The 25,133-nt window shown below is 34.9% G+C and overlaps 1 protein-coding gene and 1 long non-coding RNA gene across 7 annotated transcripts in view; one reads left to right on the top strand and one right to left on the bottom strand.

Moving 5' to 3' along the window:
- LOC108358189 (zinc finger C2HC domain-containing protein 1C) overlaps positions 1-25,133 on the bottom strand; it is a 48,197-nt gene that overhangs the window by 1,817 nt on the left and 21,247 nt on the right. The window contains exons 1-3 of one of the 6 annotated variants that reach the window (XM_017609375.1): positions 20,261-20,361; positions 19,867-20,115; positions 11,967-13,021 (exon numbers count right to left, since the gene is read on the bottom strand). In XM_017609375.1, coding sequence (XP_017464864.1) covers positions 11,967-12,017 — 51 coding nt within the window. In that variant the 5' untranslated portion in view covers positions 12,018-13,021; positions 19,867-20,115; positions 20,261-20,361. The other 5 variants (XM_017609370.1, XM_017609371.1, XM_017609372.1 and 2 more) reach the window with 5 other exon arrangements.
- Positions 8,662-22,384, top strand: LOC108358191 (uncharacterized). Its single transcript, XR_001846727.1, has 3 exons — positions 8,662-8,671; positions 12,808-12,818; positions 22,245-22,384. It is a non-coding gene; the product is annotated as an uncharacterized LOC108358191 (long non-coding RNA).

The following is a 25,133-nucleotide window of genomic DNA, read 5'->3' as shown; positions in this document are numbered from 1 at the left end:
CATGCTATACTTATCGATTTTGTTAAAACTCACGTCGAACGATGAGTTAAAGTCTGCTGGCGGCAGCTGACTAAGTGCCTCAACTAATCTACGTCCTGCCCATGAGTCGCTGAGCTTGACTGGCGGTATGATTGGATCATGCAAGTATTCATTATTCGGACTCATGGTCGTCATGTTTTTGGCGTTGCATCAATCAATTCGCTATCTTTATGCACATTTAGTAAGTATGCTTTTTATATACATACATACATATGTACATGCATATGGGATTTTATATAAAAAAAACTCTTAATCCAAAAGCGTTGTCATGCAATGTTCCTATGTATGTAGGTTTAAAAAATTTTGCCGCTACAAAATGATCAACATGTCCTTTCGGCGACAGGCAAAATAATACTAAATATGAGGACAACGAAGTAAATCGCTGTCTCTCATTTCCGAAAGGACAAGCAAACCATTTACGCCATTGAACTCATTACTCACACTTTATTTGTTCGTCGACAAATCAAATAGCTTACACCCACCCACCCAGCGAATGACCAGCGACTATAGTAATTACCAACAATAGCAAAAACATCAATCAAGTAGTAGCATGTCAAAACATCAAGTCACTCATGTATGTGGTCACACAACAAACACAGCACACATATTCAGAGTCGTTGCACTTACTTTGCTTCCAAACATGCGTTCCTTGCGCGCGCAAAGAAGACGCGCTAGCGAAATTGTCCAGCTATTCGAGTCCGTTTTGCTGACGCTGCCACCCACCACCCGATGAAAGCATACACCTACCCATACAATAATAGATATCTTTTTATAACAAAACAGAAGCCGCATATGTGGAAATTGATGGCAATTAATAGTCCAGCTCATTCACTCACAGCTTTAACGATTTATTTTCTTGTTTGGATCGCCAAATATTTTATGAGTACAATAGTGTCCGCTCAAGTGCTCTTCAAAGCACATAGGTATATACATACATATGTATGTTCTACATATTGGTCTTCAAGAAATTTGTTCAATACCCTGCTGCAATCACTTGATGTACTTGATGTGCGCTCTGAAGTATCTCGACCTTATGCCAATCGATAAAAGGCTTTGTGTCGATTTGAAGAAAGCTATTTAGCGTATGAAAATTAGAAATCTAAACACAATCACCATATCCTTCCACATGTATGTAGGTATATGTATGTATGCTGGTTCTAAAGTGAATGTATTGCGCTTGTGTTTACTTAACGTGTGCTTGTTCCGGGCAACGATGTCAATTGAAAGTACGTAGTATTTACGTTGCCATGGCCGGGCGGCGGTGCATATGGCCCACACTAATGAGCCGCACACTGTCATTGGCAAAATTTCTTACATACATATGTACATTTACAAATGTATGTTTATGTGTATGCTCAAGTGCATTAAAACTTGCTCTAGAATATCAAGGTATAATCAGTTATTTATTTTCTTGTTTATTTTCCAACTTAATGCATTAAGCTCCCATAGCTTAAAAATATACCATTTAATTAAAGTGAATGTGTGTTTGCAACTCAGAAGTGGAATATATATACATAATATTGTGTATGTTTGGCTGTGCACATCTCTGATTATTTGAAAGGGCAACTTAGTTCGAACTCGGTAATTACCAATATTTAAGATAATCAAGCAGGTCCCGCAATTAACTTCCGAGTGAATTTCAACTAATCTCGCTTTGAATTCAAAATTAGCTTTGTTGAATTTCACTCGGAAGTGAATTGCATATCCTGCGTGATTATCGATATAAATTGCTAATTTTTTGTTATGCTTATATACTTATGTGGTTCTACTAAGATTCTACTGAGCTGACATTGTAATCGCCTGAGCGATCTTGACCTAGTCTGGTAAAGTACGCCAGTCGTTTCGATTACCTTAAAATTGACGCTAAGTGAAATCCAATTTTTATAAACCAAGGCTCTCCAGAGCAGTGCAAACCTTCCACTTCATTTACCACCACCAGCGGAATCTGCGTTGAATATTGGGCTAGAGCGTTTGCGTTCATTCATACGATGCTAATTTATAAACATTCCGATGGCTTCGAGTTATGATTTTTTTGTATTAAAGTATTGTCTTCTAAAACGCGCAATAAATAATGAATTAGTTATACACAATAACGCAATGCGCTTTCTATCTATTGCCTAGGTGCGCCACTCCTACTTAGTTGTATGAAACTAATTTTAGCCGTCCCTTTAGTTGTCATATTCATCGAGGGTGTAATTAATTTCATTTTAATAAAGCTTTTGCCATAAGTGGTGCATACATATACAATGAGTATTAATTACTCCCACCGCCGAATTATGACCATATTTCTAAATATGTTGTACACGTCAAAATGTTAATTTCATTGTTTTTGCTCATTTTTCCTGTAAATAATTTGTCGACACCACAAATTCTAAAAGCTGCACGCGGCATAGCAAGAGACTAGGGATGTTGCGAATGTGGAATTTTAGACATTCGCGGATGCGGATGCGAATGCGGATGTCAAGTATTTTCCAGAAACAATTCGAATCTAGCATAATGGTGGGATCGTTGTTTAAACAACGCTTACAAGCCAATCAAGCTGTGTCAGGTTTTTCTAAAGCGTTTTAACAAGAATTCTTCATTCTATTTCTTTGGCTGTTTCAGAATTTGGGGCTCTGAAACTTCATCAGCGACTTTCGATTTTAGTTTTTGTAATTCATTTTTAATACTTTCTTCTGCGACTGGTTGAAAAATGTGTGCTTATGGCGAGCTAAATAGGTGGATATGCAAAATAAACTATTATATTCCAGGAATGAAAATTTTGAACAAATCGCTGTTTTCAAAGACTTGGCTACCAGCCGAATCGGATCAGAATATTATTTAAATTATTATTTGAATTATTGGAATTACGCATGATGAGGGCCTCAGATAGTTACGTAGATCTTATCTAATTAAAGGTCAGACCTATAGCTTTTTAATTATTTGAGCATCGATTCTCTTTATAAAAGGACTATTTTTATAAGAAGACTATTTCTATGTTTATAAAGGACTATTTCTATTTATAAAAGGACTATTTCTCTTTATAAAAGCACTTAGTGCTCTTTGACGTACGTCAAAGGTCAAATAGAAGTGGAAACTGCCCATTGATAGCTCGATTATATAGCTTACGAAATAATAGGGCGATTCATCAAAACGCGCAAATGCTTCGTAACCATGTAAACCTCGTAAACTTACTTAATTTTGAATGAAAAACCTAATTATTTACGAAGTTTACGCCGTTACGAGGGATTTACGCGTTTCCATGAATACCCACAATATTTATGTTTAAAGACATTTTTAACAAATATTGGCTACAATTTGTAATTTTGTTTGCCATATATACGTTTTATCGGTGCACTTGCACAACATTCGCATTCGCATAAGCTCCGCGGTTGCGAATGCGAATATTCGCAACAACCCTGCAAGAGACCACTGGCTTTTAGATATACATACATATTTTCATATGTATGATTTTTCCGTACAATCAGAATCTGTCCTTTAAATTATTCAATTGGCTGTAGATTTTGAGATATCACGATTTAATTGGCCAAAAACGTAGTTTCGACATTTTTGGAACTCTTTTAGTTCCAGTCGTGAAAAATTAGATTCCTTAACTGGCTAACCAGAATGTAGTACCACGGCACCAGCTATTTCGCTAGCTACAGCAGCAATAATACACAACAACCACAGCTACATATTGTGGGCAGTTTAGAGTACTTAGAATATTTTAACTTTTGACAGCTCTTGCTACATACCACAGCCTCACCATTCTGGTTTGGCAGTAAACATAACTTGTTTACAGAATGCCAAACTTATCTTTATTTATTTTTATTTTTTCAAATTCATTTAAGCTTTGTACTGGTTCTCTCCAGATCTGAATTCAGTCGTCCAATGTTTTGAAAATTTGTGAATAATTGGAAAAATGTAAGTATGTTGAAATTTTGTACCCTTGGGTCATACACTACATTATATGTACTTATTTGCGGAAGAGTAAATTTTACCTTTAATGTTTTCATTGTTACAATTGAGAACATATTTTGAAATGCTTTTAATTACATATTAGCACCCACATTTGGTTATTTAAAAAAAATTTAGTGGTTGTGTTGAATAAATAGAAGATAATTTCAGATTGCTTTTGCCACATTTTTTTAGGAAGACAAAAATGGTTTTTGTGACTAATTTTTGCGGAACCATTTTTTTTAATCTTTTCGGGACAATATGGCTACATTACAGCTTTTTTTTTTGATGTTAAGAAAATTCCTCATTACATTTTATTCTACTACAAAAGTTTAAAAAAAAAAACTAGAAAAATGCGTTTTTGATAGTTTTGATCCCAAATATCTCGAAAACTATGGCCAACTGAATAATTTTTCGGACAGATCCTCACTCTACGGAAAAAATCCTACAGTAAATAGCTCTTAAAAGCTCTGCCTCAAATTTTTGTTGACCAGTGTTATCATTAGTAAAACGTAATCATTATATGTAGTCTACCTTACGATAAATGTATGATTTTTACGAGTTTGATTTAATAAGGGTCTAAAAATTAGAACAAAAAATATTGCCCACTCAAATCCAAAGCGCATCTTTGTTTTGAGTGATTTGTTGTTTTTTGTTGTAAATATAACCTACGTTTGAACGACTTAAGTAAATTAAGTGTTCTCATTAAAACAAAAGCTTGAATAATAAATATAAAGGGAATTATTCGCCGTCGATCGTTCTTCCTGGCTTACACAAGGTCGTTCGTTATGATGGTGGTTCAGTCAAATTCGGGATTAGCCCACAATAAGTTAATAAAGCAATCGGCTTAAAAATTTCAAATTAGTTTTTGCATCATTTCGTAACCAGGGACAAAGAACATATTCATCACATAACTACACAGCACAAAAGGTGTTCCGAGCCTCTTCAGAGCAGGGAGTTGTGTCCTGTACATAGATATGAGTGCATGCTAATCACAGTCAGGTGTTTGTCCTTCTAGAAGTGAGCCCCGTCTGCTCCCTGAAAGCAGGCAATCCACGACTACTTCACCTCAATGCATCCCGAAATATTCACCAGTGCCCGACGGTGGCTTCAATAGCTAGGAGTACCTAGCTTGAGGCTCTCTAACAAAAGGACAAATATCTGATTAAAGGCCGCATATTTTAGAGCCATTAAGATTGACAACTTACCCGCCCTGAAGTTGGCTATAATTAACTCCGCACGTGACATACTGACCGCCGAAATCGCCGTTGCGCCAAAAATTTGGTAACCCTGAACCCCAGGTATCGATATGTATGTATGGGTGAATTCCAAAACGTCAAAATACAAAGCATCAGTCTCTTTTATTTCTAGACCTCAGTAGATTTTAATGCCAAATCTGCGCAACCACGGTTAGATTTTAGTTTTCTACTAGGTTGCGCAAGTTAGGCTTTTTCTTCTAGTGTGGTTTAGAAATAAAAGAGACTGATGCTTTGTATTTGGACGTTTTGGAAAGCACCCTATGTATGTATGCATAAAAAACGTGAAATCGTTATTAAAACAACAGATTTGTAAAATACATAATAGCTAGAGAACATACAGCCTCTCAAGTCAATGCCTTCAAAGGAAAACAGTTTTTTCGCTCTCGTGTACAATATGAGGCCGCAAAAGGCAAAGGATGCAAAAGCATCGACGATATGCATTAAGTTTTATTGAGAGGCCTTTTTCATGGCAGAAATACGCTCGGATGGTTGCTATGGCCTTATGAACGGCATGTACATACATATATACCTATCCCAGTAGATAATTTCAGGAGTTAAAAGCCCTTCCTTTCTACATTTTTTTCTCCTTTCTGTTTTTTATATGGAGTGGCACAAATTGAATGGCATTGTCTTTCGTCGTATACCTTTGAAGTATTTGCTTAATGTTTTATCAAATATGTGTTACTGCAACTTAAAATATTTATTGAAATTCATTTGTGATGCTAAAGAATATAAATTTGTGTATTCGCTGAAATTTTAAATCGATAAGCCCTTCTAGAAGGCATACAAGGGAGCATTTTTTTCAGCCCTCTTGGGTAGGCCTCTTAGAATGGCTTCTTCTGGGATGTACATATCTACATTAGAGTGGTCCAAGAACAATAAAGTCGGAATTTTTATGCCGCCACCCGCTAGGATTGTTCCATACCGAAAACAAATATACCCATATTTTTTATTTTGAAATCAATTCAATTCAATTCAAATAGAAATTGTATACAATTCTTGAAAATCAATATTTTTTTATCGGAAAAATGTGGTTATCTTCAGGAGACTTCCAATATTAGCAATTGGAGCAATCCCAAAATTTTTGTTTATTTAAAATAATAAAAAATAGGGGTAGATATATTTGTTTTCGGTATGGAACAATCCTATAACATCATATATATAACATACATATATATTACACATACATATATATATATATGTATTACATATATACATATAACATACATATACATTTATATATACTTACATAAATATAACTTTCTTTATTTCAGCTTGTGCTGACGTTGAGTAATTCAAAACTTTTTGATTCATTTATTAACAATAAACCAAGGCTGCCAAGAATTTTTTCTGTGAAGGTAAGATAACTGAGCTTTTGTCTTGATTTTGATAACTAGTATGTTGTTTGGGATAACCAACTAAAACATACATACATACATACGTGCATAGTAAATACATAAGTCCTACCTACATAAACGGGAGATTTAACCATACAAGGTTGACTGCGTGTCTTAACCGTCAACAAATAAAAGTACATCCATACATACATACATGCAGCTTAATCCGCTTCTATTATACATAGGCACGTTACTAGTTACCTATGCATATCCGCCCATTTAGGGAACGTGATACAGGCAGTCTGTTGTCGAACCATTGCTGCCACTGACGCTATTTTTTCCGCTGCTGTTGTTTGTGTGGGTCTATTGGGCCTGCTCAAACTTTCCGAAATAGGAGTAATTTTAATTAAAACAAAGCATGATTCATCTCAACAGAGTAGACATATGAGTTAGCATTCAGACATTTCACATAAATAGTTAAATGCATACGTATGTACATTAAGGTGTGTCACAATTTTAGTTTTGAGCTCATCACCTCAAAATGATTTTATTATGTAAGTAACACAGGCCTAAGATGGTACCTTCCTTAAAAACTAATAACCAATTATGGTATTAAGTACTAAGCTATTCAAAAAAATAATAAAAAAATTTCATAACCAGAATTGTGAGAAAATTCGTTATTCATTTTCCGTAATGTTGCCGCGAATTACTAGCGTTAACTTCGAATTTCCATAAGTCTTTCGGATTTACTTAGTCCTTAGGAGTATTTCTAACTAAAACTGTTATTTTATGAAATTTTTGGGAAGCCCACAGAAAAAATGAATAAGCAATATTAAATATTAATCTAAGAAAATTCATAAAAAATTCTATCACCTAAACTGTCCGAGAAAATTTTCGCGCTAACTTTGAATTTTAAAAACTCTTTCTGATTTACTTAAGCTTGGATCCCACTATCGGCGCAAATAGCACAATATGTACCGATTTACATCGTGTCTGAGTGGTACATATTTACATATTTTTTTTTGTGTTTTACCATTATCATCGCATTTTGTGACAATCTTTTTCGGTGCATATCGGCCAAACTAAATATGGTCACAGTATCGTCGCTTTTTTTACAATTTGAGCAAAATAGTGTTCACATTGTCTGTACAGCAGTATTAATTTTGGTTGTTTATAGTCAGCACAAGCTCGGCTCAGATTGCCGCATTTCGTAAAGTTGTGTTTGTTCACACAATCGTTACATGAAATGCGCCGAAAATCGGTCAATGGCGTCGATAATGGGATCTTAGTTTTAGTCTCTAGCGGCATTTTCGACTAATGGTGTTATTTTTTAAGTAAAAATTTAGTTTTAAATCAACTAATTTTGTTTTTTTTTCATGAAAATGGTTAGAACTTACTTTTATAATTTTCTTAGTTCGGCTGGGTATTACTAGCGTTTACTTGATCTCTTTAGAGGTATTTTTAAGTAATACTGTTTGTTTTTAAGTAGAGTTGTAAAACAATCGATAGTCATCCCATTCGATGTTTTCGATAGTTTTCATTTCATTCAATTTTAAAATGCTTTAACGAAGCTATTTACATATATAAACTTTTTAGTTTTGTTTAGTTTCTGAAGAATAAGCTAATTGTTATATAGCAATTTTCATTAACTTTATCCTTTCTCTTCGATATTTTTCTTCTTCGATTAAAAACCAATAGGAAAAAATTAAATTCCCAATCGTAAAAAAAAACAAATCGCTTGTAAACGTAAAGAAAACTGTATGTATTACAAAAAACTTCCATCAGTCCAACTCCGGCTACGCCACCGTATTTTTGCATAGAACTCACTACAAAATTTACGGAAAAGTCCATATTTCATGCTTGTGCTACAAGAACCCAAATCATTATACAAATAGCTGAACCATAGCCCGACTTCTGCATGATTATTTATCCATTCGAAGTATCAAAATGAAATACAAGCATCTTCTAAATTTGACTAGCCCTGGCTTATATCAATAGATTCTTCCGTCGACGCCGAATCACTAACACCATAGTATGCTTCCAAAAAGGTATTCAAACTAGTTTTTGCAAATTGAATTACACCCGGTTTACATGATTCAAGTACTTTAAAGCAATTCTTGTTCATTATCTTTTATGATTTCAATTTGCTTTTACACGCTTCAATTTTGTAAGTAACAGCCCTATTCGCGTGAAAAAAGTTACAAAATTTTTACTCACTTTTCCGGCGTTTGGTAATCCATTGCTGCGGTGTATTTTATTAAACGAAAATCCCGTCTGTTGCAGTGGCAGTCAAAAAGAAAAATTAAAATGTAAACGAAGAACAGCTGTTTCACTATTGAAAAGCTTTCACCGCAATTGGCAACTAAAACGAGCTTTTCGCTTGTCATTATTGACTGTGCATACCTATGACAACAGTTGATGACACGATAATGACAATTGAACTGTGACAATTGACTGTTACAACACGCGAATAGGGCTTTTAATCAATATTGAAAAAATTCCCATTTTCAAAAATTAAAAAAAGCATATTAAGTACAAATAATATAAACAAACCGTCTTTATTTAAAAAACATAAAAATACATTTAGTAACTTTTTAGAACCATATCGGTGGCTGAGTGAAATATCAGCCTATCTCGGCAGCATGTGACCCAGGTATAATCAAAAATCTGCGAAACCTCTCGCTCGACGGCCCTGGCTACGTACATTATAAAAATAATACTGACTTTCTAACTTTTCCCTAATATGTCAGCTCCTAGCATTTGGGTTTCACTAATCGATGGCGCACACCTTCATGTGTAGATTTTTATGTATGCATGTAGCGGTCATAAGACGCCCACCTAAGATGCTGGAAATTGCTAAGCAAATTAAATCAGACAAAAATCTACAGATAGCTTTATAATGAAAACAAAATTGCAAAAAATAACTAATTTAAGCAGTGAGTAATTGCATAGATCAGCCGGCCTCATTCTCCATAAATTATAAAAAATAGGCGTACATTCATGCGTACACTTGTATGTAATTTGTTAAATTTTCATATTCCATTTTGAACCGACTTCAAACAAGTAATTGTTAGCAAAAACATAACCGACTAAAATTCTCATATAAAAATTTAAGAGTAACGTTAATTTCTTCAGGATCCATTGATCGTATCTAAACCAAGCGACCACCCTTGTGGTACCACCTTTCTGACGAAAAAAAAGAATTATCGAAATCGGTTTACGTGTTTTTTAAATGTAATGCTCAGGTACAGCGAATTTTTTACAATACGGGAAACTATTTTTTAAATATTTTATTTTTCGCAAATTTTTTTTTATAAAATTATGGTTAATTCTACACCAAAAACCCCAATAATCATAGTTCTAAACCTTGTGCAAAATTAAAGAAAATTCTGCAAAATTTCTTTCAAATAATGTACTTTTTATTTATGCTCTTTAGAAAAAAGTTGAGTACGCAGTTTTTAGCCCATTGAATTTTGGTATAATAAAGTGCAAGTATGAGGAAGCTAGGACTTACCATTGATTTTTGGGAAATTTTTTTGTTGAAGGTGTCGCACATTTTTTCCATATAAAAAAATTATCAAACATTATTTTATATGGAGAAAATGAGCGACACCTTCAACAAAAAAAAAATTGCTAAAAATCAATATAATGCCTAGCTACTTCGACCTTGCACTTTTTATACTAAAATTTAATTGTCTAAAAAACTGCGTACTCAACTTTTTCCTAAAGAGTGTAAATAAAAATTGCAATATTTGGTTGAAAATTTACAGAAGTTTCTTTACTTGTGCATAAGGTTTGGAACTCTGTTTTTGGTGTTTTTGTTATAGAAATAAGAATATTTTTTATAAAAAATTACGAAAAATTAAATATTTAACCTGGTACCTAAACTTTATGGACTGACTGTAGATACATACAAAATATAGGTATGTGTATTCCGACGAATTGATGACCTCCTCCTTTTTTTGAAGTTGGTTAAAATGGTATTTTTTTTGTATTTTGCGACCTTATAACCAGATATGGGCGCTTTTGAATGAATTATTATTCAAATAAAAAATAAAATTTCATTCATAATTTTTCTAAAATTTATTCTTCATTCAATCACTTTCGAATGATGAATAAATATTGATTCATCATTCAAGTAATTTCAAATAACGAATATCTAAATTTTTATTCTTTATTCAATCACTTTCGAATGATGAATATACGAGTATTTTCCAAAAATGACCGAAAACGGTCAAAAAGGTTGATTTTTAAATGGAAATGGAGCAACATTTTTTGGATATGACCGCCGAAATGTTGGACTTCCTTCTCTGTGGCTACGTGAAAAGTATGGTCTATGCCAATAATAACGAGATTATTCCAGTACTGAAGATCGAAATCATATGCGTTATAAATGATATACGGCTTGAACTATACCAAACGGTCATGAAAAATCTCGACACATGCATCCTGTGTTGACAGAGGAGTCGCGATGGACATTTAATGGATATTCTGTTTCATACATAAATGCCGTAGACTAAAAACCATGAATAAATAAACAAATGATTTCGACAAATTTTGTCTTGTTTTAGTTATATATACTTAAAAGAAAATCTCTGATATTATTGAATCAACCTGTATTTTTATTGTTTAAAAACGGGCATTGCTTTATATAAGTATGTAATGGTCTTTCAGATGAAGCTTCCCATATTCTATGTCACGAATCGCACAAACTGAACCACTGTTCGATTTTGAGGTCGCCGTATGAACGGTTTCACGACTGTGCCACTTTTGTCGGTTATTTAAATGCGTTAATGTCTACAAAACCAAATTTGCATTTGTAATTCACCATATGTAAATTAATAGTCATACATATGTATAAAATTATGTAAGTTGTATATCTACTAAAACAAATTTGCCCAGACGTACAAAGGCAAATTAATATACAAGTGTACATATGTATATGTATGTACATACATACATATGTATGCATATATGCATGTGCATCAGAGACTCAGATTAATTATTATTTCATGGTGGAGCTTTAAAAAAGCCGTAAAAATTTTCGTAAGAATTATAAAAGTCCTTTGGTAATAATTATGTGTGAGAAATTTTTTTTAAATCTATTTATAATATAAGTCTTAAAATAAAAGTCTGAAGACTTAAAAATATTTATCTCAATGATAATTATTATGAAAGGCCTTTTATAAAATAAGCCATAATCATTATGAAAAGCCTTTTATAATATAAGTCCTTGAATAATAACTAAAGATGACTCGAAATATATTTATCTTAATATAATGATTATTGATTGACTTTTATTCTTTTCTCTGAGTGATTGACTTTTATTATGTCTCTGATATACATACATAGTACATATGTATGTAAATCCCCTGTAAGAACAGCGAGCACTCACCTGCATCTGCGCCAGCCTTGAATTAGCTGCTGCGACACCTTGTGACGCCATCGCCAAATATGAATCGCTACAACAATCCAAACACAATTTCTAAATAACAAATATTCCAAAACGTTAATGTGACAACGTAGCTACAGCGGTGCTGGAGGCGGCAACGGCAACGACGACGACGGCAACGGCAACGACGACGACGGCGACAAACCAAAACAAAGAACCGATGCTAATTTATTGTTGCGTCTGTTATTATAATTGGCGTATTGTTGTTGTTGTTATTTTTGTCTGTCTCCCGCCTTAAGCGCGTGCGGAAGGCAGCTCCAACACAACACTCTACTGTTGCTATGTACTTAGCTGCTGAGCTCTAATCGCTATCTTTTGCAGTAGCACTGTCTCCGCGCGTTTGTATGTACCAAGGAAGCGTGTGGGCTGGCCTGGCTGTTACGCCTGTCGTTGATGTTGCTGTTGCTCGAAAGCGCGTTCTTAACTTGTTTGTCTCGAAATCTCGCGTCCCACAGCTACTTGATTGCCTATTGGGGGATTGAAAAACAACGAAACGTTAAACTAACTGCTGACGGTAGACGCGTGCACCCTGCGCCGCTCTGCTCACCTCGGCGTGCTGGTGACGTGTCGTCGAATGATTCACGTTTCTCAGCTGTAGCTGTGGAGCAAAGTGTCTTCTTGTTGTTCAGCTATGATTTTAAAGCGTTTTTGAGCGTCTCTTTATAATTGGTTGTTTATGAAAAATGCTCTCAGGCGATTATAAACCGGTGTGGAGGTCTCTTACTGCTGCTGCAATTTTTTTTTTTGTTAGTATTTTTTATAATGTTGCTGATGGTGGTACGAGTAATTACTATTGTTAAACTTTTGCCTTTTTTTGGTGATGATGCGATCAGTCGATTCGATTTTGCCTTGCGCCGTATTGTTCGTATAGAGGAATTTTGTTAAATGTTTGCGCAGAGATTAGCCAAACAATTGTGATCATCAAAAATATTTTGCTAGTATTTTTCGTTGAAATTAAAGATTTGTATTACTGAGTTGAGTAGTTTAGCAGCGGAATTCTGTAAGAAAATTGTATACAATTTTATTTAATTAATTTCGTTAAATGCAATTTATTTTGTCCATAATAGGCAAATCAAATACGAAAGAAAAAATACTTTTTGGGCGACTCGAAAGTAATTGGCCCAATTTTCAAATTAGACATTAATTTGTTAACATGGTCATTGTTGTTGTTATTGCCATTGCTATTGCGGCTGCGCTCATCCCACGCGTTTGAAAGTACAAACATATGGACATACAAACATAAATATATATGTGTACATACATACATACACACTTATGACTCAAAGTGCTTAAATAATTCACGGCGAGTTGACCAAAATTAATTGAAGTTACAACAAAACACCAAACGAATTAAGCTGATGCCACATGAAACGCTTGCTTCGCTTTACGTGACAGATTCGCTTTGACAGCTAAGATGAATTGTATGAAAATGCACAAAGCATGCCACATAGATCATTGAAGCTGCAGCGCGAAGCGAAAAGATGGCCAACTCCCATCTTTTTGCGCGCTTTGACAATCAGCCGGTTTAATATTTATTTTGTTTCGTCCAAATTCGAGTATTCATGCTGAAACATAAAACTCAATTACATTGCTGATAATTTTAAAGCAAAATATCTTAAATCCACAGCAATTTTGACGAGTAAAAAAGCAGTGCAAAATTGATTTCTTGGCGTTCATTGTGGCATACCTTTTGCGTCTGGCGCTTTGCTGGCAAATTTATAAATGTCACGCAAAGCTACAAAGTTTTATCTGGCATCAGCTTTATAGCCTCATTTCTTTGCCGCTGATATACGTATGCACATACATATGTATTTTATTCCCACAGCACGCGCTCTTATTTATTTAGTCACACTTGTGTGTAGGTTCACGTAAGATTTTTATATGATTTATTTTTTGCAATATTTTTATTTTTATTTTTTCAAATTACGAGCACCGCAATAAGTCGAAAACAAACTTAATTGAGACCTGAATGAATAATAAATAATAACAAAAATTATACGAAAACAAGTGACAATTTTTTATCCGTACTTTTCTTTCTAATGCTATAAAAAACTTACAGTGTTGGACATATCGAGCCCTAACCGCCAAAATAACGTAAGCGACATTTTCTTCAAAACTTTCTTTTTGATGCAGAAATGCATCTAGATGCTCTAGGAATATTTCTGCATCAAAAAGTAAATTTCTAAAAAAAGGTCGTTTTTGGCGGACCAAATTCAAAATAATATCGTTTGACGCTTATGTATGTTTATTTATTAATTTTTAAGATTTTCCAACTATTTAACACCAGCTCATTCCATTACAAATACCATACAAACCCAAGTATAAAACTTTGTAGAACACTGAAAAACAAATTCATCAAATTTTCGTCCAAGTTTCTAACTTTGAGAGGGAAGTTAAAAACAAAAGGAGAAATTATAGCTAAATAAGCAGGCTACTTGATCCATATGCCACCCTAACTGAAAAAAAAATGTTTCAAGCTTGTAGATCATAAAAAAGCAAAAAAAAAAAAATTAAAATTTGTTTGCAAAATCTGTCCGTACCTCCGTACCTCCTAAAAACCGTAGCTCCTAAACATTTTTCGCCACGAAATCTGAAAATTAGAATCGTAAAGCTTGAAACACATCTTGTCAAGAATCACCGAAAATTTTTGTAATTTTTTTGCCCCTTGATAGGTAAAACCAAGACATGGTCTCATCCATTTTCGTGAACCCCCCTTACATCTTTTGAATCCCCATTTTGTCATGCCAACGTCGACCCGTCGAGTCCACCTGGATGCCTTTGGGGGAATCACTGATAAACTGGATCCCGGGATCCCGACCTTTTTTAGTCCCGAAATTACGGGATTTGTAATTTGCACAGATGGCAATAGTAGAAACTACTTTTCATGACCAGTATTGGCTATATCTCTAATTTAATAATTAATATTTTTTTTTACAAATGTCATTATACATATAACACCGTGCGATGGTAAATTTTACACACAAAAATCAATATATTTGCGAAGCCACGGGCCAAATATAGGAAAATTATTTAAAAAATTCAGTGAAATCTGGTTAAAGAAGAAGTATAGGTATCAAATTAAAGAGGAAATTCTGTAGAATTTCTGTGGAATTTGTATTGAAAATGAATTTAATTAATCCTTGAAATTTGTAATATTTGTTTTTGAAAAAAAAGTATATGTTAAGGACTTATGTAAACTCGATAACATCCTCGAATTTCGTCCTTCTAACTTTATCAGATTAAAAAATTACCTACTCATCCTTGTGAATCCAAAAAATATTTTTTTTTAGTTTCTAAAGAAATTTCCTCTTTCATTTGGTATCTACCCAAATTTTTATTTTACATTGCATTGAATTTTTTAAATAATTTTTGGAATTAATCATATCTTTGAAATTACAAAGTTCTTTACAATAAATCCTGACGTCAGAGAGCGAAAAAAATGCCACTTTAAATAAGCAAGTAGGTTTCAAACCCATTTATTTATTATTTATTTTATGGTAGGAGAGATAGAAGCAATTTTTTCCATTTAAGTTTTGAAAAGTAATGAATATCCCGGGATTGTGATAATGACATCCCGAAAATCCCGGGATCGTAAAAATCGAAAAAATAACATCCCTAATACATACATACATAAAAGCTAACCTGCAATTTGTAGTAGTAGAATAACCTTGAAGTGGACATTTTTCCCACTAGAATTTTGAATTTTTAACACTATCCAAACGAGCAAGTTGGTTTTACTTATTTTTCTTTTCCTTTCAGTTAAAGTTTTAATGTATAGATATAAATGCATAAGTACATGCATATCTACACACCGATTACTATCTACTAAATTCCCACAAGTGTCACATCTACCTACATAGGTATTTATATATGTATATGTACCAGGGATATTCCGAGTATTTGCATTCGTATTCGTTATGCGAATGATTCGCACCATTTTACCCATTCGCATCAAATGATACGAATGTTTTACGCATGCGCATGTATACATGGGCAGAGCGTCCCCTCTAATATTGTTGAAATGGCTTTTAGTCTGTCTAACCAGGGTGCGGACAATAACAGGCTTTTAGCTTCAGGCGCTAAACGGTTAAGTAGTATATCAAGCAACATTGTTGGGCCGTCAACAAGTACTGCTAAAAGTCTTATAAGCAACCTAGAAATAATTCGCGAAATTCGCGAAAGCGAAGGCACGGATGTAGAATCTGGAGACATTAAAAAATGTAAATTTAAAGCTCAGTTGAAGGTCTATCTTAAAGAAAAATGAGCTCATCTCGGTGAACATCCTCTCGATTGATGGAAAACTAAACTAAAATACGACAAATTAACAGATCTGGCCCGCAAATGTTTCAGCGCTGCACCCGCCAGCCCTCCAAGTGAGCAGTTGTTCAATGGCCAGCGTTATATACGAGCCTCTAAAAAATCACCTCATGAGAGAAAAGGCAGCAAAAGTGCTTTTTTGAAATATAATATGCCCCTTTTGAACTTTGACTACTAGATTTAAGCACTGTATAGGTTAAGCACTCGTTCAATGTTCTAGTAATTTACAAAGTTTTTGAGTAATAAAAACTATGACTTAAGTTTATTAAAGCTTTTTTAATGTTATTCCTAACATTCGCATTCGCATATTCGCACATTGACATTCGAAACATCTCTAGTATGTACATACTTGTGTGCATAGTAGGTGCGGCGCTAACACTGGGCAAGTTGGTTGACTTTTTTTTTAACGCAGAAAAACACTATCAAAATACTTCATATAACACTACTATGAATACATAAAAACTCTGCAGGAAATTCACAAACACGGAACTTACAATTTGATCAGTTTGCGGCAAGGGAAAAGGAATTATGATCCATATGATATTCGTATCGAAATGCCTAAATGTAGAATGTTATTTTTCGACAGAGTACTGGAACTTGGTACTTGGAAAAGGGGGCGTGGTACCTCTCATACACATTGGAAACTCACATAATGCTTATTTCTGCAAGGATTTGAGACATGGTACTGCAATTTATGTGGAGAGAGGTACATACATATGTACATATATGAAACCAATACCATACTACTGAAGTACTGAAATTGTTTGTTGAGGTTTATGTTTCATGCCCACGTGGCATATCCCTGGAACCACTTTATCATATTTCCGTAACAAAGTCTACCATGTAGACGAGATTTTATAAAGACTAAATTTTCAATGCCCTAAGTTCCTAACTCGCCTATAAATACCTACAGCTCTATTAAAATGAAAGCAGAAATAAAATATTATATCATGTTGAAATACATATTTACTTACACATATACTACGAGTTACGTTGATATATAAACGTGGAGTGAAACCTGCGGATACTTATAAGCTAGCCTCGAAAAATCATCGAACCATGCCTTTTTTAGAAACAGAAGTTTATGAATGGTATGCGCTGTGCTGCGGGTAGCTTGAACTTCATTTACCCTCCACGAGCAGAAATACCAGCGTACTCCTTATAAAACTTTTGTCATTTAGTAGCCTGGATGGAAGAGAATATTTTATTTTCAAGCAAAACAAATGCCTCTTGGCACAACACTACTTTTCTTCTGGGACCATACATTTTTTTCACACTTGAATAACATGGAATGCCTTAATTCGATCAGATTAAGGAGGAAATACTCGAGTTCCAGATTTTGGCACTCCTAGTAGTATATCCTTGCCCTTCCATTCATATCTGGTTGCGGTAACTTCAGAAGTATTTATCTCTGCCACTATCGCTAAGAGAAATTCCCATCACAATCATCAATTCAAATGGGCCCCGTCCCACAAATCCTCAAAGGGCATTTTACATAAATATGTTGTAGCTCTCATTATACGTAGTTACTCCTTCGCCAATTATGTTTTGTACCTCTCTTAGAACTTATTCTGTGAATAATGCTGGTATTCTCATCTCAAGTCACTAAATATGAGACTATAAATTTGTGACAGTTCATGCAGTATGCTACACATGTATCTATGTATGTATATCATTGCAACAGTTGCAATGTCCGAGTGAGCAAATAGTAACGAGTGATCTGAGGTTCGAGTCCTCGGAGCTGCGAATTTTTTTTAATTTAACTTTTTTAATTGAATTTTCCTTTAATTTTTCGATTTTATTATTTCAAAAAGAAAATTATATTTATTTTGATTTCATTAAATTTTTTTGGATATTAAACTATTTAGGTTTATTTTTTAATTTTCGCGTTTTATAGAGTTAAATCGAAAGCAATTATCTTTTCCTCAATATTTTTCATTTTGTGACCTGCTCCGAGCCAGCTGCCAAACTAGTATTTTTTTTTTATTTTAACTAGAGACGTGAAACAACTGAATACCAACTGGTTTCAATATCAATGTTCAACACGAAAAGTATCTATTAGTAACTAGAGACTGCTTACCGAATACCGATATTAGTTTAATGAATACGTTCAATAAACTTTTTCCTACAGGGCGTGTGAGTAAATGCAAATTTCCAAGCACGCGTTTACCGATATCGCACTGGGAGTGACCGCATTCATTGCAGTTCCCTATTTTCACCATATTTTATTGTATTAACACCGACAGGCTCGCGCTTATTTCTTTCTTATGTTTGTGCGTTAGAAGGATTTACAAGTACATACTTATGTATGTATGTATATTGACTTTGTACAGATCCCTAATAGTCGTAAACACGGCAATTATTGTAATTCACTCGAACGCCGTTAAGCATGGCCCTTTCCTCCTCAAGCTGCCCACTTAAAAATGTGACAATATATAAGTATATATGTATATACATGCAGACATATGTACGTACATACATACATACAAATGTATTTGCCTATTTGCTCTGGGAAGTTCGCGGAATGAAAGCTATTACGTGTCCTCCAGCTACACCACTTTTGTTTGAAGGTATTTGAGGAGGTGTGATGACATTCGAACAGCAATTCGAAAGTATCAGCTAGCAATGTGTGTGTGTGTATGTACATTAGAGTGGTCCAAAAAAAATGTTTTTCCGAGTTAGGGTTGGGGCAACCTTCACAAATTTCTCCTCTTGCCGAAAGAGATGCTGACATCGAACATTACGTTTCTAAGTAAATATATGTAAATTTAGAGAATGCTCATGAGATGTTTATATTTTACTCTAGAATTATATTGTCCATATATTAACCAAGCGATTGGTTAACAGGATAACCTAATATACACGTACGCCGCCAATTGATTGTCAAAAATTTCTCGTACACATGCAACTTGTATGGGACCAACCGAAATTGAAAGGCGTGCGTATGAAGCTAACTCAATTTCCAATTTTTGTTCTGCGTTGACATTTAGATTTGACGTTTCGTTCAATAAAATCAAATGCAAACGCACGCTAGCCAATTTCGGGTGACGCATAAAACCAAATTCGACGGCATGCGTACCAAAACGCAAGCCGCGAATATTAGGTTAGACTGAAAGCAGCTTAAAAATATTTAAAATTTAAATTTGCTGAAAAAATGTAACCAGCTTCAGTTGGCATAGCAACACTAGCTTTTTATAAAAATTATCAATATTTTTGCCAACCTCAGAGGGATGCAGTAGCGCATTTCGAAGTCATTGAGCGCCCTGTATTGGTTACAGCAGAAAATTGAAAGTTGATATACATAGATACATAAATACACCCCCATACAATACAAATACAATTTTGGCCACCCTAATGTACACATGTGCTTTCCCAATTGCAAACAACAACAATAACCGCAAAAATTAATGGTATTTGGCAAGTTAGCAAGCAACTTAAGCATGAACGATGGATAAATAGCAAAAATTATGATAATAACTAGAAAAGCCGAAAATATTTAGAAGTTGTAGAAAAAAATCATACTCACCATATGCTCATACTAATCTATGTATGTATTTTATTATCTGCTCGCTTTTTGAATCTTTTAAATGCTGTTCGTTTTCGATGCTCATCAATGCTTCTTTTTCGCTTTAACAATTACTAGTCTCTATTGCAGATTTATTTTAGCGATTCAAATCCATCTATAGAGTATAGTTTTTTTATATTTTTTGATATTTGTTGTCGAGTGGAATGTTATGGATTACTAACGCGTGTTTCATTCACCTTTATCTAGTTACTACAAAAACAGAAAAAAAAACAATTTTTATTTTCGCTTTGATTATTCGACTTAATGGAACTGCAGTAACTCTTCTGTTTACTTAGAAGTTTATGCGAAGACTGTCGAGCGCATTGTTTGCGAAAACTTTTGTAACCGACTTTACCCATTTCGACTGCACACCAGCAGCTGAGCGCTGCTCCAACAGGCCCTCGCTTTGCGCTCACATGCAAACCACTTGAATGGCTCCAATGCCTCCACAACAGCAGCTAAACTGGCTTCAGGCATACATTATGTACATACATATGTACCGAGAGCTCGCTGCCTCAACGATTCTCATCGCATGAGTGTGAACCCACCCCACAGACATTGAATTGATGAGCTACAATGTATAAAACACAGCCAAATAAAACAAGAAATAAGAAACATAAGCATGAGCAGTGTTGCCAGAGAAAGTCCCTTAAAAATCTTAATTTTTTCAACAAAAATATTCAAAATAAGATTTCACAGCTAAAAAATCTTTACAATACCAAGAAGTCAAAAGCCGGCAAAGTTTCATAACAATTGAGAGCTTTTTAATTCGATTTTTTAAAAAGATTTGGATTATGCAGTTTTGTAGACCATGCAATTTCAGTATGATAAAGTGGCTAGGACTTTTTTTATTTTCTCCATACAAAAACAAGGTCCGTGAAAAATGCTTAACGCTTTCCACTTTTCTTTGGGCCGCTGCGGGCACTAAAAGTACGATCTACTTCAAAACGTTTCGAAATCGCAGTATACGTTTTACTTTGCGAGAGAAGAAGGCAGATAATAGTGGAGGGTATTTCATACGCGCAACGTTTTTATCATAAACAGCATTTTTTTTCTTCCTTCATTTGCTGGTTACCATAATGTAATAAAGTTTAACAATTTTAACTCAAATTTTAAAAACCTTACATCATACACAAAAATCTTAATTTTGAAGATATTTTTAGAAGATCTCTTTTTGAAGATTTTTAATAAAAAAATAGCATGAAAAATCTTAGTTTTGAAGATAAGTCTTCACTTATGGCAACACTGTTTGTGAGTGAGGTTGCATATGTGTACTTAAAATTAAAAACAAAAACACAAGAAAGTTTAAAATAAATTGAAAGAATAGAGCAAAAGTGAAGAGGAGGACAATATGTATGTATGTATGTATGTATGGACAATAAGAGTAATATGCATAAAATATGCTTATGAACTTTTGTAAAACAAACCAAATGCCTCAACTCACCACAAATTCCGCAGAGGCGATTCACCGCAGCAAGATAAATACATATATGTATGTACATAGAAATATCTGCATTTGCATTGCTTGCATTTACATAAATATGTACATACATACATATGTATATACGAACATACATATGCATATGAAGTTAAAACAGGCGCGGCCCTTGCAACAAACAGTATTCGCTGCCTGGGCTCGCTGTGTTTACTTTCAATTACTCTGCCGTTTGACTTGTTTTGGCTTTGCGCGGCTCAATATCTATGTATGTATATTATTGCATCGGCGTCAATTGCCAAGCAAAATCACTTGACTTTAATTAGCAACGAAACGGCACAAGTTGTCGGCGAGCATGCGCAGCTACGACAATATGTACGTTGGCGCGTCTATTAGCTCAGAACAATTTGTCAAAATCATTTTATCAGGCGTGGAACCACGGGGGGGGGGGCGGACTAGGGGAAAGTGCACCCCACAAAAATTTTCACAATAAGTGAACAAAATTGGAACCATTTCCCACCTAAAAAATTGCGGGAGCCTTTGCTTGGTTCATGGTGGAAATAGCTCTGATCCAGTACTCCATGAACTTACTGGGGTTTACACGAACTTGCAGGAAGTTACAGGAAAAATGATCCCATACTCCAAATTCCTCCAAAATCCTGCAAATGGGTGCGATTTTTGGAGAGTTGTGTAGAGAACGATGTTGCAAGATTTTACCCGAACTTTTTCTTCTGGTAAAATCATGAAAAGTGTCAAGCGATCATTGGTTGACGTTTTTTTTAGGAAAAATGCTTATTTTGTTACCGCAATTTTTGTTGCTACTCACTTTTTATACCCACTTCAGAGTGTAATTTTTCTGTTTGACATTTTTACAGGATTTTACACGAAAAGTATGGGATCAGAGCTAATCACCCTAATTGCGAGAGTCGTGACGAATGCAAGTGGTTTTTCAAGAGTCGAATCGTACCGAAAATTTCATGTCATTGCCTAAAATTTCCACTCGACTAATGTATTAAAACGGAAAAACTTGGCAGCACTGTATAGTTTTCGAAGATTTTAGTCGTTTACTTATTTCAGTTCGACAATAGACAATGCTACTGTTGTCGAGTCGTACAATTTAGCTTAATTTATGACTTACAGGTCTATTCTGCACGTTACCGAAGATTTTGTGACCGGAAAATTGTATTACCAAAAAATGTTACCACTTCTTGTCACCGCGATTTTAGGTACGATGGCAACGCAGTGAAAATATTCAGCAACTCAGCTATAAAGATTTGTGGTAATTCCTGTATTGCATATTTCACGGGGCAATATTTTGTTACCAGCTTATGAGATGGTAACCAAATTTACCGGTTACAAGAGAGCACAGAATGCGAAAAGGGTTTAAAAATTTACAGGAACTTTATTTACCGGTTACAAACTTTTTATTACCAGCGCAGAATAGACCTGTTAAAGTTACCTCTTTCTTTACAAAGTACCGCCAGTTTCTCAAAGCAAGTAGAGACAGGTCCTTCTGCATTTGGTTTTTTTTTTTTGTTTGCAATAAAAATATGTTTTTATTTTCTTGTTTTGTTTTGATTTAAGAGGTAACCTAACCTAATAATGTAGTTTTTATTGATTTCATGCCAGTAAAATATATTAAACGTTCAACCAGATTTCATGTCATTAACTTTCTCGAATAGAGTTTGCACTTTTCCATTCAATTGCACTTCAAATTTAAGTCAATTACACTCTCAATGCGTTTTCTATGTTGATGCTACTGAAGTGCTAAGTACGCTTTGTATTCTCTAAACATACATACATATCATACACATTCATACTTAATGCGTTCATACAAATGAAAATGAAGTTTTGTAAATATAGCTCACAACTCATGAACACTGAAGATATTCACAAGTGCAGTCAATTGGAAAATTCCAACTTCAACTAATTGCGGCAATGGCAACGCAGCTGGTTTCCAGTAACCATGTCTAAGTACAATTTGGTGTAGTATAAAAGGCTGAAGAGGTATTTTATGATACATACATATGTAGAATGGTGTTGCTTGAAAATATTCATATGTATAAACATACATAAGTACATACACAATAGTAATAAAGCAATTATAATCAGACAGGGCAACACTGATTTTGGTACGGAGAATGTTAAAGCTGTTTTTGATAGAATTTTTTTGTGCTGACCCTTGACCCTGAGGTCACTTATAGTCAATTATTGAACAACCAAAAATGATTTTGACAAACATTTTTTTTCAATAGCACAATTTTTCAGTAAGTTTTATTGTTGGACGAAAATAATAAATATATTACTATAAGTGACCACAAAGTTAAGGTGAAGGGATGGTATTTTAAGGGATAGTAATGGAGAGTTCTAGCTTTAATTTATTTTTGAACACTTTGACCTCATTTTTGTCAAAATCCGGAGATGATGGAAACTTTATACTTACGAGATCGTAATCAGATGACGGTGGTTCCACAACCTCCTAAGTGCCGCAGATCGAGTGTTACGGCTATTTAACACTCGAATCAGACCACTTACCCATAGCCATATCGATCAATAACCCCACCGAATTTGCTCCCGCGCAGCACGGAACCTACGTCAACTTCAAAAAAAGGTGATTGGAACGACTTTACTTCGTAATTAACCGACAGCTTCTTCGCCGCCCTCCCACCATCAACAAATGTATATACTGGCGAACGCGCGACCATCCATACCAGGTCGCCCGCCTAAAGGACCTTAATTTGGAGATTTAGAAACTCGTAGATCAAGACAAGCGGAAAAAATGGGAGGAGGATTCGTGCCCGAAGCCCAATCATCACCTATCGCAGACACAGCGCTTCGACTGCTTGTGAGACCTGCGTTACTCTGGTCCAATTACGGTCAGAATGTGGTAGACGCCCCAACAGCTATTTGCCCAGAATCGAACCCGATAACCCCATTGAGTGTCCAGCATTTGAAGACGCCAAACACCTCTTCGTATGTCAGCTCAATCCTACTCAGCTAACACCCCTCTCCCTCTGGTCTGACCCCGTCGAAAGAGCTCGTTTCTTGGGAGAGCGTGAAGGACTGTGCAGTTGCACATGTCCTGCTTTGGTCCAGCGTTCTGATCGTGCACGAGACCCATCTGTTGACGAGAAGTCCCATGTAGTCAAAATTACTCCATCTCTCCTTACTTGGGGACACAGACACAAGGGTGCCCTCCGAGGCCAACTTATCCGCAGTGCAGTTTCCTGCTGTAGCCGCTACTTTGCTGCTCTTCCAGCTGGTCGTATAGGTCCACAATCGAAGGAAATAGTTAGAGGACGCCATCTTGTGTATAAAAATTAGCTTAATTATTTATGTTTGTCGGTTCGACCCCAAGCTAAAGATATAATAGTTGCCCCCGGAAAGCTAGTGAAAAGCTCCCTGGGTTTCAACAGTCCTTATGTATGGAGGGGTCGTGCTGATGTACGCATATTGAATTCTTTAAAGGCAATCACAAGGAATCCTGTTCGTAGTGTTGTCGATTTTTTTTTTTTTTTTTTTCGAAAATTGGATATTTTTTAATTAGGCCTTCATAATTTTTGGCTGAATAAGTACATTTGGTTTTAAATTCAGGAAACCACCGTACTGATTTGCGGAATGGGAAAAATTAGTACTATCGTGATTAAATCGGCACGTCTGGCAACCCTACTTGTTTCTAATGTGCGGTTCAAGCAGATGCGAGAGATGTAAGAGCTTTTGCGTGCTTTCGATATAAACGTTACCCTGACAAATCTCCAACCCCTGTACATATATTTTTACATACACACGAAAA

Source organism: Rhagoletis zephyria, unplaced genomic scaffold, assembly GCF_001687245.7.
Source record: "Rhagoletis zephyria isolate East Lansing unplaced genomic scaffold, Rhagoletis_zephyria_1.1 Rzeph_scaffold_00221, whole genome shotgun sequence".
Lineage (NCBI taxonomy): Eukaryota > Metazoa > Arthropoda > Insecta > Diptera > Tephritidae > Rhagoletis > Rhagoletis zephyria.
The sequence above is the reverse complement of the archived record's forward strand: the minus strand, read 5'-3'. Positions and strand labels throughout refer to the sequence as shown.